We start from the raw sequence: 16,671 nt of genomic DNA on the forward strand, positions 1-16,671 counted from the left end.
TTTGATTGAGTTGTTTGGGTCGTTTATTGTTGACTTGTATGAGCTATTTGTGTATTTTGGAGATTAAGCCAAATCTTTTGCACAGACACCTCATCAAAGAGGTATACATGGCAACAAAGGTGCATAAAAAAGATGCTCAATGTCATTAGTCATTACGAAAATACAAATTAAAGCTACCATGGGATATTACTATGCACCCACCACACACACAAAAAAAACTATAATTAAAAAAAAATAAATAAACAGAACATTTCTGGTAGTCCAATGGCTAAGACTCTGTGTTTCCAATTCCAATGCAGGAAACAGGGTTTGATCCCTAGTCAGGGAAGATACCACATGCCATATGGCACAGCAACAAAAATAATAATAATAAGACTTCCCTGGTGGTCCAGTGATTAAGAAGCCATGTGTCAGTGCAGGCAACATGAGTTTGATTCCTGGTTGAGGACAATTCCACATGCTGTGGAGCAACTAAGCCTGCGTGCCATAACTACTGGGCCCATGCCCACAACTACTGAAGCCTGTGTTCTGGTGCCCGTGCTCCACGAGGGAGTAGCCCCCACTGGTCACAACCAGAGAAAGCCTGAGTGCAGCAATAAAGACCCAGGGCAGCCAAAAATAAAAAATAATAACGATCTTTTTAAAAAAAGAAAGAAAACTGATGAGAAATTATCACCAGGGAAGGTTAGTTTTTAAAAAGAAAAAAAAAAGAAGATAATAAAAAGAGCTGGTGAGGGTGCAGAGCAATTGGAACTCTCATACATTACTAGTGGCAATGCAAAATGGCACAGCCACTTTAGAAAACAGCTTGAACACAATATTGTAAATTGACTATATTTCAATTGAAAAAAAATAGTTTGGCAGTTTCTTATAAAGTTAAACATATACTTATCACACAACCCACCATCCCATTTCTCTTATCCAGGAGAAATGAAAACATAAACCCACACTGGGAGCTATACACAAATATTTATAACAGCTTTATTCATAACTACTAAAAACTCAAGACAACTCAAATATCCATGTACTGGTGAATGAATAAACAAGCTATGTACTTCCACAAAATGGACTACTATACAGCAACATTCCCTGGTGGCTTAGTGGTAAAGATTCTGCCTGACAATACAGGAGACACGGGTTCAATCCCTGGGTCGGGAAGATCTCCTGGAGTAGGATACGGCAACCCACTCCAGTATGCTTGCCTAGAACATCCCATGGACAGAGAAGCCTGGTGGGCTAAGTCCACGGGGTCGCAAAAAGAATCAGATAAACTTTATCAACTAAACAACAAATAAGCAATAAAAAAGAACAAGCTGCTGATACACACAATAACATTGATGAAACACAAAAGCATCATGCTAAGAGACAAACGGCTACATATTGTTTGATTCAATTTACATGGCATTCTGAAAAAGGAAAAATGATAGGAGCAGATTGATGGTTGCTGGAGTTGGGGGTGGGCGAGGGAGATTGACTATGAAAGAGTACAATGGGACTTTTTGAGGTGATTAAAAGTTTTATATCTTGATTTATGGTGGCAGATCTATAACTGTATTATTTGTCAAAACCCATCGAACTGTATCCCTAAAAGAGTGAACATTATTGTATGCAGATTGTACCTCAATAAATCTGAATTTTTCAATTTATTTATTTTTTAATTGAAGGATAATTGCTCTACAGAATTCCGTTGTTTCCTGTCAAACCTCAACATGAATCAGCCATATGTATACATATAATCCCCTCCCTTTTGAACTTCCTCCCATCTCCCTCCCCATCCCACCTCTCTATGTTGATACAGAGCCCCTATTTGAGTTTCTTAGCCATACAGCAAATTCCCCATTGGCTGTCTATTTTACATATGGTAATGTAAGTTTCCATGTTACTCTTTCCATACAACTCCCCTCTCCTTCCCTCTCCACATGTCCATAAGTCTATTCTCTATGTCTATTTCTCCATTGCTGCCCTATAAATAAACTCTTCAGTACCATTTTTCTAGATTCCATATATATGCATTAGAATATGATATTTATCTTTCTCTTTCTGACTCACTTCACTCTGTATAATAGGTTCTAGGTTCATCCACCTCATTAGAACTCACTCAAATGCGTTCCTTTTTATGGCTGAGTAATATCCCACTGTGTATATGTACCACAGCTTCTTTATCCATTCATCTGTCGATGGACATCTAGGTTGCTTCCCTGTTCTAGCTGTTGTAAATAGTGCTGCAATGAACAATGGGATACATGTGTCTTTTTCAATTTTGGTTTCCTCAGGGTATAGGCCTAGGAGTGGGATTGCTGGGTCATATGGTGCTTTTATTCCTGAATTTTTTTAAAGAAAGAGGAAAAAAAAAAACAGATGCCTTAAATCTAATAGCTTTAAGATTTCTTTGGGAATTCCAGTGTTTAGGATGTCATGCTTTCACTGTCGAGGGCATGGGTTCAAAGATCCTACAAGCTTCCAGGTGAGGCCAAAAATAAAAAGGTAAAAACATGAAAAAAGATTTATTGGAAATCAACTGGCTACCATACCCAGTGATGTTCAGGAGATACAGATCTGAAACTCAGAGGAGGGGACTCTGTTGGAGACTGTAACCGGTCTCAGTGCCGGTTGTTTTACCTGGAAAGAGTTCTCCTGACCCCCTCGTTTCTCTAGCAAGTTCCTGCTCATTTTTTGAAGTTCAGCGCATTCCCTCCTACATGAGGTTCTCCATGATCCCAATCCTTCAACACATAAAATGTGACCTCTGTAAGAGCAACAACCTCATCTGACTTTTCTTTGCTGTACCCTCAAAGCCTAGAACATGGCTGGAACAAAACAGTTGCCTTATAAATTGTTAATGAATGGATGAATTATTCCATCTTCTGATAGTACTTCAGGACGTTTCATAGCACGTATCATACAGTTATCTGTCCCCTCTAATAGTCTTCTCCTTGATTATCGCTGTTAATTCTTATTTATCTCTGTATCCCCAGCTCACTGTGGAACTGAACCAAACTGAGAGACTTGAACCTCCGTGCTGATAATTCTTCCAGAAGAAGGAGGCAGGGGAGCACCTGTGATGCTCCAGGCCCTACCAGGCTGGTTTAATTCCTGCAACAGATGAGGAAACTGTTAGACAGAGAAGTTCACTGGCTTGGGTACTGACATGAACGACGTCACTCAGCAGGCAAACAACAGAACTAGAACATTAGATCTGTTTGACTCTAAAATGTATGCTTTTTTCCCTATCCTTTCTTTTCCTTAAGATGCTTAACTAGGTGATTTTCAGCACCTTTGGCCACGCTAGAATGATATCAGCTCTGACCTCAAATTCTGACAGTCTCCTCTCTGACACACCACATTGCACGCTCCCTTGTTTTCCAGACAGCTGCTGCCATCCGTCATGTCAGCTCCCAAGCCCTAAACTCCTTTTCATCTGAGGTTTTCTTTGCCTTAGCTTTCCCACTCAACCCACCCCCAAGAGTCTATTTCAACAATGTGGTAAGCCTAGATTCCCTTGCTTCTGAGTTTCCACCACTCCCTCCCTCTTTCAGCAAGATATTCCCTGAGGATACAGATTCTTATGTGGCTGACCTCATCATAGCCATGTTATGTGACCTTCACTGGGATTTCAAAACCATTCACATAACCTAGTGTACCACATGCATGTAGACATAGACTCCTTTCGTCTGTCCTGCTCTTCACACTGGGGGGAGGCAGAGACACGTAGAGGTTACATCAGGCAAACCCCAGGTGTGCCACCTGCTAGCACTAGCACTCTTCAGGGTCCAGCTGAAATGTCAGGTCCTCCAGCCTCTTAGGCACAGCGCCAACCTCACTCCATTGTCATCGCTTGTTTAATTGTTGATCAGCCTGGCTAAAGAGTACCAAGTACTATCCTGAGGACACCTTTCATCAACCTTGCTACCTACACCAAGATATCACCCCATTTTCTCCTTTCCATCCCTGACAAACTTAGTTGAACCCAGTTATTGCATTGCAGGCGGTTTCTTTATTGTTTAAAGATACACACACAGGAGGCTTCCCTGGTGGCTCAGTGGTAAAGCATCTGCCTGCCAATGCAGGGGACACAGGTTCGACCCCTGGTCGGGAAAGATTCCACATACTGCTGGACAACTAAGCCTATGTGCCACAACTACTAAGCCCATGCTCTGCAACAAAAAAGCCACTGCAACGAGAAGCCCACGAATTGCAGCTAGAGAAAGCCCATGCAGCAAGGAAGACCCAGCCCAGCCAACAATACATAAAACTATTTTTAAAAAAGATACACACACGGAGCTTCCCTGGTGGCTCAGATGGTAACGAATCTGTCTGCAATGCAGGAGACCCAGCTTGGATCCCTGGGTTGGGAATATCTCCAGGAGAAGGAAATGGCAACCCACTCACTCCAGTATTCTCGCCTGGGAAATCCCATTGACAAGAGAAGCCTGGAGGGCTACAGTCTATGGGATCCATGGGGTCACAAAAGAGTTGGACATGACTTAGAGACTAAACAGCTAAACAAACAAAATCTACACACATACATATTATACATATATATATATACACACAAAAAGTTTGTATATACATACATATATATGTTCATGTATATACAAACATTCTTTTGGCAATGCCACTCAACCACTCAGTCCAGGATTTTAGCTCCCCGACCAGGAATTGAACCTGGACCCCAGCAGTGGAAGCTCAAAGTCCTAACCCCTGGACTACCAGGGAATTACCCCAAACTTCTTAAAAAGAAAAGTTGACATTCTGCTTCCACTCAGCACTAACCACTTACACCTTGTCCTTTCAGCACCTGGCTTTGGTCTCCATCGCTTTATCGGAAGTGCTGTGCTTGTCCTCAGCCCCCTTGATCTCTGTGTGTGTCCGCCCCTCCTTGAAATTCCTTCTCTTTGGCTTTCATGACAGCCCTCTCCCCTGGTCTCTTTTGGGAGCGGACAGGCATCTGGACCTCCTCTCCTTTCTCCTCTCTTTTTCCTCTGTCTCTTCCTCCTCTTCTTGCCTTGGGTCCCTTTGTGCAGACTCGGCCCACTTTTTTTGTCTGATCTTTTATCACAGGCCAGCTCATCCACACCAGGGTTTTCCCCAAATCCCCAAGGGGGGTGGCTTCAGACAGGGCTACCACATCTGCCTGTGCAAGTCGGTCATTGCACAAGGGCACCAGGCCAAAGAGACAAGGAAGCTGACTTCCTCCAGTTTGTGCAAAGGCCCTGAGGGCTAGCCTTGGCCCCATAAGCTGCATTCCATACCCCATGCCTCACTCAAGCTGTAACGCTGCTTGTCTAGCTGCCAGTTTCCCCAGACATTGCTGGTAGATCTGCCAGGTTCAAAGCCAAAGCGAGAGAGGCTGATAGAGATGTGGACGTTGATGGGACGAGTTTGAAATGGTTCTCAGACACTCTACTTTTCCATTTCATCCCTTTTCCATAGACTCAGTTTTAGTCACCCTGCCCCGTGCTCAAGATGAAAGTAAAAGAAATAGTGACGAGCAGGGAGCAGAAGGCTAGAAGGTAGTGAGAGTGAAATAAAGGGTCTGGGAAGAAAAGGAATAAATGCGGGCAAACCAGAAAAGAAAGGAAACTGACTAGCTTATTCTGCTGTCCAAGCTCTTCCAGGCAGACTGTCACATTTGATCCTCATGAAAACTCTAGTTGTACATATAACTCCTATCCTTATTCTACAACTGAAGAGACCAAGGCAGGTAAATTTGCCCAAGCTCACCCAGCCAGCAGTGGAACCCTGAACCCAGGTCTTTGGACACCCACCTCTTGGCAGACTGAAAAGAGGTGATGGGCTGGGGGATGGCATTGAGGTACCTGGAGAGTGACCAGGAGCACCAGGGGCAGAAGTAGGGAAGGGGAAGAGGTTATAAGAATAGGAGCGGCCACCCCTGCCCTGGTAGGTGAGAGCTGCCTTTGTCAGAGGAGACTGCAGGGGACCCCAGGGAGCTGAGGGGACTCCGGAAGGGCCCGATTTCTCTGAGCTTTATCACTGGAGATTCCTGGACAGCTAAATGCTTCTCAGGGCTGACCTTTATCCCTGGAAAATAAGCCAGGATACAAATCCAACTGAAGCAATGATATAAAAGTACCAGAGCCTTCTTTGATCTTCCGAACCCGAGGGACAGGGCCTGGACAGAACCCTCAGAAGCCCTCTGCTACTGACACTGGACAGGCAGGTCCAGGGCCTCCACAGCGGGCAGGGACACTTTCAAAGAAATTCCCAAAAGTCATGAGGGATTCTCATGGGTTCCTGCTCCCAACCCAGTTGCCATCCCCATCATCCCACCGGCCTCCACAGCCTTCCTAACCACATTTCCTGACCCCCACCCCCACCACTGCCTCTCCTAGAACCCCCTTTTCATTAATGGTTTGAATCAAAGTCACTTAGGGAGCTTCCCTTACATGCCAGGAATTCTCACACAGCCTCAGACTCTTTTCCCTCGGGTTTCACTCCCGCCCCCTCCCCTGTCTATTCTCTTCCTCTCAGGCTTTGCCCCTGACTCAGCACCCCTTGCAGTCCTCCTGTGGGCAGCCTGCAAGCCAGGCCCTCCACTGAGGGGAGCTGAAGGGAGCCTCCTAGGCCAACTGCTCACCCGCCTCACTGCCCCCTACTGTCCCTGCAAGGACCTCTCACTGCCTGTAACACACACACTTTTGGAAATCCTGTCTGGAGTCATTCTCTATCCTTCAGTTGTTGGAGAAGATGAGGAGAATCAGACACGTGCCCAATCCTCACCCCACCCCATAACTCCCCGCCATAGACCCCCACCCTCACATTTCAGTTCCTTTTCTAAACAACCACCTCCTCAGGGTTGGGTACAAAATTTATAGCCTAAATGATAAAGCAAAGCCTAAGGGGCTCCAGGCCCTCATGATCCCCCAATCCCTTAATCCCCCCACTATCTAGTTCTCCCAGGGCTGTGGCTCCCGCCCTCCCTGGGAGAGTGCCAGGAGGGGGAAGGAAAGAGCTGACCCCTCCTTATCAGGGTCATCTCAGAATTTACTCAGGAATTAAACCTGTCTCTCAGGTTCCCAGCTCCCCAGCGACCCCTCAGCAGGACACCGGAACCCAGGGCAGGATGGGGGTGGGGACCATTTCCCCTCCTTCAGGACCCCCACCTCAGCCAAGTCTCTTTACTCAGCTAGCCTTCTCTTCAATGTCTTTGTTCTGGCCTCTCTCAGCAGGGCCCCTCCTGCTCCCCCTTCACCCGGGACTGGCCTCACTATCACCCATCCCCCTTCCCACCTGGCCTCCCACCCCCAACTCAGAGCCTCAGTGCTGGGAACCAGGGTGCTCAAAAATGCCCCCTCCCCAGCTCTCCCAGAGACACTCAGATAAAAGTGAAAAGGCTCTGAACCACAGAGCAATCTAGATGTGGTGGAAAAGGGCAGGCTGGTGCTGGAAACCTGAGGTCGGTATCTGCCCCACTGCTGCAAGAGGTCAGGAATGTGGTCACTAACATCAGCTACGGGAGATAAGACCCAGCTGGCAGTGCTCCTCCACCACCCCCAGACAGCGCCTCCCTCCCCAGGCCCCAAAATGTCCCAGGCTGTTGGAGTCAGGCAGCAGTCAGAGAATGATCTGGAAAGAGCTTAGATAAGAACCCTTAGATCTGGACCTGATCCCCGTTGGAATTCAAAGTCCCCCAGGGGTCTTAAGTGACTTAGAAAGAGTCCTTATATCCTGGAGACATCTGCCCTTTTGGAGATTTACCCAATAGTAAGTAAACAGCATTTGTTCAGTGAATGAGTGAGTGATAATTAACATAAGTATCCACTGCCATCCCAGGAGATAGACTGGTCACGCTTGCTTTCTTCTCCTTTTACAAGAGAAGAAACTGAAGTGCCTAGTCAAGTAACTTCCCCAAGGTCACACAGCTGGCAACGTACCCAAATTGGCTGACTTCAAGTTAAGCAAAAACAGCAAAGGCAATACCTCATATATGTAATCTCTACCCCTTATTGTGCAATTCTACACAACAAGACAATTCTGGAACCTCGTGGGAGAATGTGAAGGTGAAAGCAGGAGAAACCCCTTTGACTGGCTGGGACTTCTAAGCTCCCAGAAATCTTCCAGGCAAACCTAGTGGTCATTCATTTGTATGCAAATTTGCATTTCATTTGCCTCTTGGCCTTCAGCAGACCCTAACCCTCCCCTGGCCATTTCCTACTCTGACCTCCCCTAGCCAGCTCCTGCTGGTGCGGGGCGCTGGGTAGGGGCCTCGCCCCAGCAGAGGATGCCAGGACTGGGATGATCCAGGGCCAAGTCCCTCATTTGACCTGTGCCTGCCTCGTCCACCGACCTAATTATTCCTGGGACTCCTTCTCTTCCCAGGCCTCCTTTCCTGTCTGCCCCCTTCTCTTCAGTTCAGCTGGCAGCTCGATAAGAATCGATAGGTCCACTCCAGAGCAAAGAGTACAGACAGGCCTGTAATGCCAGGCCCTGCCAGCCAAACGAGCTGGCGGTGGTGACAGACTTGAAGGCCCAGTATCTCAGGATTCCTCCAGTTCATTCAGTAGGGGGTCACCATCCAGGTTCTGAGGTGAAGGGGAAAAGGGTACTTCCCTACCTCCATCGTCTCACCCATGTCCTGACATAAGTTTCCTGGAGGAGGCAGCCCCCTGGAGACAGGCATGGGATTCAGAGAGCCTTTGGAGGAGAAGCAGGGGGCCTGCAGAAAAGTCCTGGTAAGGGGAGAGAGAGCTGGCCACCAGGGCTGAGTCTCAGCTAGAATGTTTCTCCTCTCAGACAGTCTCCATGAGGGATTACTGGTCTTTTCTCCCTGCTGCTGTCCAGGCAATTAGAGCAGGGCCTGACACACAGTAGGTGCCTAACAAATATTTGTTGAACTGCGAGTGCTCAGAAATTGTTTACCCAAGGGTGTGGGTAAGGCTGATACACAGGTGTGTTGAAGTGAGGACTCCAGCTGAGACCACAAAGCACTCCCAAGTAGACCAGACCTCCATGGGAGTGAGCTGAGGCACAGGGGAGGGGAGGTTCAGGGTGAGTTTTCGGGAGTCAGTGTAACTGGTGAGTGAGTGTGTCTGTGGGCAATGACAGCACACGTCTGAGTGTGTGCTAGGGAACAACGGGCAGGAGGGGCGAGAGTAAACCAGCGGGACTTGAAGCTCAGGATGGCGTCTCTCTTCCTCTCTGCCAGCCCCCAGCTTTTCTTCCCCAAGACTCCTGGGGCTTTGGGATTTCCCCCGAGACGCCCCCTGCAGGCGAGAACTTGGCCTGCAGGCTGAGGACAAGGACACACACAACTCGACACTCATCCCCCAAATTCTCTACGAGGCCAGTACCTCCCTCCACCTGGGAAAGGGGGGTACAATAACGTCATTTCCTGCCCTGAAATCCCAGCTGCCAGAGTCAACTTCACCTTCTGCCCTTGGCAGGCCCGGTCCCACTCACTCACCTCCTCCCTGGGGGGTGGAGGGAGGCCTTGGTGGGGCGGTGCAGAGGGGGCGGGGAAAGGCCGGGAGGGTGAGGAACCGAGGGCGCCAAGTCCCCGCGGTCCCACCTGTGACCCAGGCTTCCGCGGCGACTCTGATGGCGGGGGCGGGGCTTGCCGGGCCGTTCCCCACCCCCGCCCCCATCCCTGGGAGCTATAACTTGAGTTGCGGACCTCACACACTCCACGACCCAGCACCTGAGTCCTGGCCTCGCTCTTTCCTCGCGAACAAGCATCATGAGCTTCAGCACCCAATCCACCTTCTCCAACTACCGGTCCCTGGGCTCCGTGCAGTCGTCGGGCCACCGGGTCCGACCGGTCAGCAGCGCGGCCAGCGTCTATGCAGGCGCCGGGGGCTCGGGCTCCCGGATCTCCGTGTCCCGCACCACCAGCGTCCGGGGCGGCTGGGGGTCCGGGAACCTGGGCGCCGGGATGGCCGGGGGTCTGGTGGGTGTAGGGGGCATCCAGGGCGAGAAGGAGACCATGCAAGACCTGAATGACCGCCTGGCCTCCTACCTGGAGAAGGTGAGGAGCCTGGAGGCGGATAACCGGAGACTGGAGAGCAAAATCCGGGAACACCTGGAGAAGAAGGGACCCCAGGTCAGAGACTGGGCGCATTACCTGAAGATCATCGAGGACCTGAGGGCTCAGGTAAGCGGGCACGGCGGGAGTGGCTCCCACTCCCAACCAGTGTGACCCTCCAGTCACCCTCTCCCTTCTCTCTCCTCCCCCTACCCCAAGGATAGGAATTTTAGTAGGGGGAGGTGTATGCACTCCTCTCCCCTCCCTATCTCCCGCCCCGCCCCCAACTCCACCCGTCGGGGATTAGGGATGTCCCGGATTTCCACACACACCGCCTCCCCACCCCCGCTTCACGGGGACCCCAAGGGTGGGTGAAAGGGCACGGATAGCTTCCACAGGGGAGAGTGGGAAGAGGAGGGGGAGCTTCACAGAGGAGCGGACAGCATGCAGGGAGGCGAAACAGGCCCACACAGAGGACCCAGACACTCCAGCTTCTGGAAGACAGTTGGAGGGGTTAAGCGGATGTGGCTAAGGCTGAGTCATCCTGGAGTAAACACACGGCCTACCTGTGGGAGAGGCCAATGGGGCCTGCGCTGAGCAGGTGCACTAAAAACAGCAGGAGGGAACCTGGGAGAGGACTTTTCAGTAGCTGCTCATTTAGTAGACAGGCCAGCCAGCAGAGGCCTAGAAAGAGAGTCAGTAGGAGACTGGGAAAGGTGGAATTTGGAAGTCCGGGAAGGGAGGGAGCAGTATGAGGAGCACAAATGGAAGGGCCTAAGTATAGGAGGAGAGCCTCTGGTTATTCCAGGGACCCGGAAGGTTTTTTCAGAGACACATAACACCCTCCACTCAGCCCACCTCATCACTTAACACCTATTCATGGAGCGACCTCTGTTTACAATATACCCAGATTTTTGCAAATTCTGTGGACAACGCCCGCATCGTTCTGCAGATTGATAATGCCCGTCTTGCTGCTGATGACTTCAGAGTCAAGTAAGGCTGGGGGTTTAGGAAGCTGGGGTCAAGGGGATTTTGTTCAGTTGTGGGTGGAGCTGGGTGGATGAGAGTAAAGCATCATCAATTTATTCTTAATGTAACTCAGTGTGAAGAACTCTGCCCCCCAAGTGCCAGGAATGGTGTTCAGAGGCTTAGTGCTTGATTCCTGACTTCAGGTGGCTGGTGTGCATAAGGCTGCTTTTAGGAGGTGGCATGGGTTGAGAAGGTTTGGGACCAGAGGCGGGGCCCTTCTGATCACCTCCACTCCCCGTAGGTATGAGACAGAGCTGGCCATGCGCCAGTCTGTGGAGAGTGACATACACGGGCTCCGCAAGGTCATCGATGACACCAATGTCACCCGGCTGCAGCTGGAGACTGAGATCGAGGCTCTCAAGGAGGAGCTGCTCTTCATGAAGAAGAACCATGAGGAGGCAAGCAGTGGCCCCTGGCCACCAGGGGGTCAAGACAAGTCAGGGTTGGGGAGTAGATGGAGCAAGCCACGTACAAGAAGACTTACAGGGAAGTTGAGAACTACCAGCCTAAGCACTTCTTAATCAGACTGTTGCCATGCTCAGTGGTTAACCGGAATTAGAGCATGGTGAGGTCAAAAAGACATGGGTGAGAGGATGAGATGAGGACCAAGGTGGAAACAGCTAGCAGTAGAGGTGAGATGTGATAGAGGATGGTGAGGGAGGAAGGTGCAAGGAATAGTCTGTAGATGGAGGGACAGGGTGAAGAAAGGAGAGAGAAACCACCACCTGTGAGCAACAGGCATGTGTGGTTAACAGTGGGCATTTTACCCATATGGAGTAGAAGCCCAGAATTGGCATTGCCCAGAGAGCAAAGTCAAAAGATTCCTCAGTTCTGTTCCCCAACTGATCCTGTAGGACTCCTGGAAGAGGCAGTCACAGATAAAGAGGCTTCCTAGAGCTCTGACCCTGAAACCTTCCTCAACATTTGTCCCTCTCTCTTTTAGGAAGTAAAGGGTCTACAAAACCAGATTGCCAACTCTGGGCTGACCGTGGAGTTGGATGCCCCCAAACCTCAGGACCTTAGCAAGATCATGGCAGACATCCGGGCCCAGTATGACGAGCTGGCTCAGAAGAACCGAGAGGAGCTGGACAAGTACTGGTCCCAGCAGGTACGAGAGAGTGATGGATGCCAGGCTCAGCACAGAGGCATGAGGGTGCGGGAGGGAGGCTGATGGAGAAGGAGGAACCTGAGGACCATATCTACCCTGCAGATTGAGGAGAGCACCACAGTGGTCACCTCGCAGACCGCTGAGATAGGAGCTGCTGAGATGACCCTCACGGAGCTGAGGCGCACTGTCCAGTCCCTGGAGATCGACCTGGACTCCATGAGAAATCTGGTAAGAACCCTCAGCTCCTTTCACTAGGAACAGTTGTTTCTCCCATTGCATTTCCCACTGCTCCTACCCACTAGCCTAGTGCCTGGCAAATAGTAGGCACTCAACAAAGTTTCAAAGAGGGCTGAAAGCTGCAGAGTCTCTCTCTCCACTCTGTCTCACCCCACCCTCCTCCCTGTGCCCCTGCAGAAGGCCAGCTTGGAGAACAGCCTGAGGGAAGTGGAGGCCCGATATGCCATGCAGATGGAGCAGCTCAACGGAGTCCTCCTGCACCTGGAGTCAGAGCTGGCCCAGACCCGGGCAGAGGGGCAACGCCAGACCCAGGAGTACGAGGCCCTGCTGAATGTCAAGGTCAAGCTGGAGGCTGAGATCAATACCTACCGCCGTCTGCTGGAAGATGGGGAGGATTTCAGGTGAGTGAGTCTCTTTTCCTACCCCTAGAAGCTAGGATCAAGCTACCACTTATCCCCAAGCCCCCATATGCCTGTTCATTGGCCCACTGAGCATTGGGCTGGTGCTCTGTGCATGCCCCGAGAAGAGAACTGACCAAGTGTCGGCCCTAGCTCTTCTTAAGGCACAGGTGGAGTTTGGCTTAAGCAGCTAAGGGGGAATTAGGAAGTAATGCCAGGCTTATTTTTCTTCATTTTCCTTGTTTCTCTTTTCTCTTCGGGGCTGTTTATAACTGGGGCTTTGTCTTCTGTTACAGTCTTGGCGACGCTCTGGACAGCAGCAACTCCAGGCAAACCATCCAGAAGACCACCACCCTCAGGCTCGTGGATGGCAAAGTGGTGTCTGAGACCTCAGACACCAAAGTTCTGAGGCACTGAGGCCGCAGAAGCAGGGTCCCCTGGGGAGCAGGAGATCAATAAAAGTTGAGACGTTATTGCATATCATTTTGTGTCTTCAGTGTCTGTTTTCATACTGTGAGCGTACAAATGCCCTGACCGGATAGACCTGTCTCTCTGATCAGGCAGAAATCACCTCTAAGCGCAGGGGTTTCATACGAGTGGGGTATGGGCAGAGGAAGTATCTGGGCTCTGGGAAACAGCTTCTCAGAGACATAAGAGGGAGCTAATAGATGAGATGGGCCAAGGGCAGTGGGGAAAATTGCAATAGAATTGTGAACTGGCGATGATAAATTCCCACCTGACAAGTGCTCCTTGGTACAAATCTGAGCCTGAGGAAGAAGTTGTGCCAAAGACAGATGTGTGTGTATAAGTGGGTTTCTTGTCAATAACTGTAATAGTTCATTGCAACTATCAAAATTTGCTTCTTGCTTGGTCCTCTGCCAGGCTGTTTCATGTAATGCTCATGATCAACCCAATGGAGTAGATACTATCCCATTTTCTTTTACTTCATAGAAACATTTTTTATTCTTTTTACATTCTTTTCTATTATGGCTCGTTACAGGATATTGAACATAGTTCCCTCTGCTGTACAGTAGGACCTTATTTATCCATCCTGTATATAATACTTTGTACCTGACAATTCCAAATTCCCAGTCCTCCCTCCGCCATCTCCTCCCTTGGCAACCACAAGTCTGATCTCCGTGTCTGAGTCTCTCTGTTTTGTAGACAGGTTCATTCGTGCCATATTTTAGATTGCACATGTAAGTGAAACGGTATTCGTCTTTCTCTTTCTTATTTAGTATGACTGCCTGGTTGCACAATTGGGTCCTTTTGATTGGAAGTGTGTCATCTAGTGAAAAAAAAAAAGGATGGCTAAAATTAATCATGCCTTGATTGGAATGGTAATTTATTCTTTTTAATTAAAAGTATTTTTAAAATGCACAAAATCCAAAAGGAAATAAGGAAAGAAAATTAAATATGTCCCATTCCATTCCCCACAGTTAACCACTATAAAAGTTTCTTAAACTAGACATACAAACACATTTTATTTTGTATATGTAGGATTATACTGTTTGTTCTGCACCTCAATTTCTTAAACTCTGTTTTCTTAATTTCACAGTGTGTCTTGGATACCTTTCTGAATCAATATATGTAGACCTACCTTTTTTTTTTTAACCCAGATAAGTGAATTTGTAATCTCTTCTACCTTCATTTGGAATCCATATGCATATTCCATTTACTAAAAAATTGTTAGTCCAGGATCGAGGGAGAAAAAAAAAACAGAATTGCAACGATTATGCATTCTGTCACACATCCTGTTTTGGTGCCAATTTCAATTAATTTTTCCTACCCATTGTCCAGTTGAATGTTTATATCACATAAATCTGCTTTTAATCTGCAATACAGAGTAACTACTACACTCTACAAATTCTTTCAAAAAATCAGAACCTTGCTCTGTATAAGGTTCAATCATGCTCCACAGACCAATTCGAGAAATGATATTTAGATTTTTTTTGATCCTTGCCTTAGTAATTTGTCATCTGTCTAGTTTGCGAAACATCATACAAAATATGATACCATTTTACATAAGACTTCTTATTGCATCTGTATAGGAATGATGTTGGCATAATTATTTTAAAAGAATCCTCAGTAATTTTCTCTCGGGTCTCAGCAATGCAAAAAAAACCAAACTGTCATTTGATGGGAAAGGGGCTATTACATTTGATCTCACATCATATGTCTCATTATTTTGAACAGCTGCTTGGTATTTTAGTGTGTGGAGTATGAATTTACTTAACCCGGATCTTCTAGCAATGAATGTCTTGGTCTCCAGTAGTTTTGTTTTTGCAAAAATGCTGCAATTAATATTGATTATTATGCATTTAATATCTAAGTAATATGTCATATGTGAGCATATCTAGGAATTTATCTAGGAATTTATCTATAAATTCCTAAAAATGAGACGTTAGACTGCCATATTACCAAATATTAACATTTATGCAGTGCCTACTTTGTGCCAGGCCCTGTCAGCATATATGTGGTAAACAAAGTTGGTACTGCCCCTACCTCGTGGGGCTCATAGCCTAATGATCAAAAGGATGTGCATTTTTTATTTATTCTTTCAACAAATACTTACTGAGCACCTACTATGTACCAGCCTCTCTTCTAGGCACTAGGGATTTTCAGTGAACCAAATAGACAAAATATCTGTCCTCATGGAGTTTATATTCTGGTGACGGGAAACAGATACTAACTGCAACACAGCATGTTAGCAAGAAGTTAAGTGTTATAGGCCAGATAGAGCAAGCCAGGAAGACTGTAGTCAGGAAAGTGCAAATGTGATGACCCCAGGATAATGAATCTCCGACTAAAATGGAAAACTGAGTTTTTACTTAAGAAATACAGTGTGTTTATTCTGCAATCTCTAAAAACATGAAGGTCCTTCAAGAAAAGCTAAAGATAGTACTGCCAGAGCCCCTTTGTCCTTGAGAGGCCCAGAGGACAGTGGCGCCAGGACAGGCAGCCTCGAGGGCCAGGGAAGCCCCCAGAGGAAGGGATTGGGCATCTTTACCAAAGTAGGCTCCCCCAGAGAAGATGAGTCAAAGGGTACATGAAGTGAGCACAGCAAGGGTCACTCTTCCTGAGTCACAAGGAGAGGTCATCTGGGAGCTTCTGCAGGTCACCTGGGTCCTTCAAAACATCCTTCCTGAAAGCAAGGTGCCCTAGTGAGGTGTTTCTCACCCTTCTTAAACCTACCTTCCCTGAATAAAATAACAATCACTTATCCGACTTCTTTCCCAACCGTTATCATCCCCCAACGCTAATCTTTGCAGGAGTCTACAGGAAATGAAACCTTGGGGCAAGATGGTTGAGCTTTACTTTCTGAGACTTGTTATAGGAAGGCCATTGAGGTAGAAGTCTGACGCGGTCCTCTCCACCATTTTCCAAACGTGTAAGTATCACATGGCAAGTAGTACATCCCTCTGACCACACAAGTGCCCCAGAAGTCTGATGAGCCCCCGACAAAGTATTCTACTGCGCTGGTGGGCCATCACTGGAATTCGGGGCGGCGGGGGTGGGGGGGCCTGCTGCACAGGATGTGGGGTCTGAGTTCCCGCACCAGGGGTCAAACCTGTGCCCTTGCAGTAAAAGCACAGAGTCTTAACCTCTAGACTGCCAGGAAAGTCACCTCGCTGAAATTTAGTCAAGAGGAATCTAGCTTTTCTTAGGCCTCTAAAACAAAGAGACTTATGTGGGACAGCGAGTAGACAGGCCTGAGACTAGACTGACCCCAGCAAACAGTATGGGAAGTATACCTGGTTCTCTGGTGACTCAGATGGTAAAGAATCCACCTGCAATGCAAGAGACCTGGGTTCAGTCCCTGGGTCGGGAAGATCCCCTGGAGAAAGGAATGGCAACCCACTCCAGTATTCTTGCTTGGAGAATTCCATGGACAGAGGGTCCTAGTGGGCTAGAGT

General features: G+C 48.2%; 1 protein-coding gene and 1 long non-coding RNA gene across 2 annotated transcripts; one reads left to right on the forward strand and one right to left on the reverse strand.

Moving 5' to 3' along the window:
* Nucleotides 1-2,477: 2,477 nt before the first annotated feature.
* LOC113893188 lies at nucleotides 2,478-6,730 on the reverse strand. The gene is made up of 2 exons (XR_003511238.1): nucleotides 4,781-6,730; nucleotides 2,478-3,093 (listed from the first exon to the last, which is right to left on the reverse strand). It is a non-coding gene; the product is annotated as an uncharacterized LOC113893188 (long non-coding RNA).
* A 2,668-nt stretch (nucleotides 6,731-9,398) lies between these two features.
* KRT18 (keratin 18) lies at nucleotides 9,399-13,237 on the forward strand. Its single transcript, XM_027542967.1, has 7 exons — nucleotides 9,399-10,111; nucleotides 10,893-10,975; nucleotides 11,253-11,409; nucleotides 11,955-12,119; nucleotides 12,222-12,347; nucleotides 12,534-12,757; nucleotides 13,051-13,237. Exons 1-7 carry the CDS (start codon nucleotides 9,698-9,700, stop codon nucleotides 13,169-13,171), a joined length of 1,290 nt encoding a protein of 429 aa, XP_027398768.1. The 5' UTR covers nucleotides 9,399-9,697; the 3' UTR covers nucleotides 13,172-13,237.
* The last annotated feature ends 3,434 nt before the right edge of the window (nucleotides 13,238-16,671 follow it).

This window comes from Bos indicus x Bos taurus, chromosome 5 (assembly GCF_003369695.1).
Source record: "Bos indicus x Bos taurus breed Angus x Brahman F1 hybrid chromosome 5, Bos_hybrid_MaternalHap_v2.0, whole genome shotgun sequence".
Taxonomy (NCBI): domain Eukaryota; kingdom Metazoa; phylum Chordata; class Mammalia; order Artiodactyla; family Bovidae; genus Bos; species Bos indicus x Bos taurus.

Coding starts and splice junctions, on each gene's coding strand:
- KRT18 (XM_027542967.1), top strand. CDS start 9,698: ATGAGCTTCAGCACCCAATCCACCTTCTCCAACTACCGGTCCCTGGGC. Junction 11,410..11,954: donor TGAAGAAGAACCATGAGGAG/GCAAGCAGTGGC, acceptor TCTCTCTTTTAG/GAAGTAAAGGGTCTACAAAA. Junction 12,348..12,533: donor TGGACTCCATGAGAAATCTG/GTAAGAACCCTC, acceptor GTGCCCCTGCAG/AAGGCCAGCTTGGAGAACAG.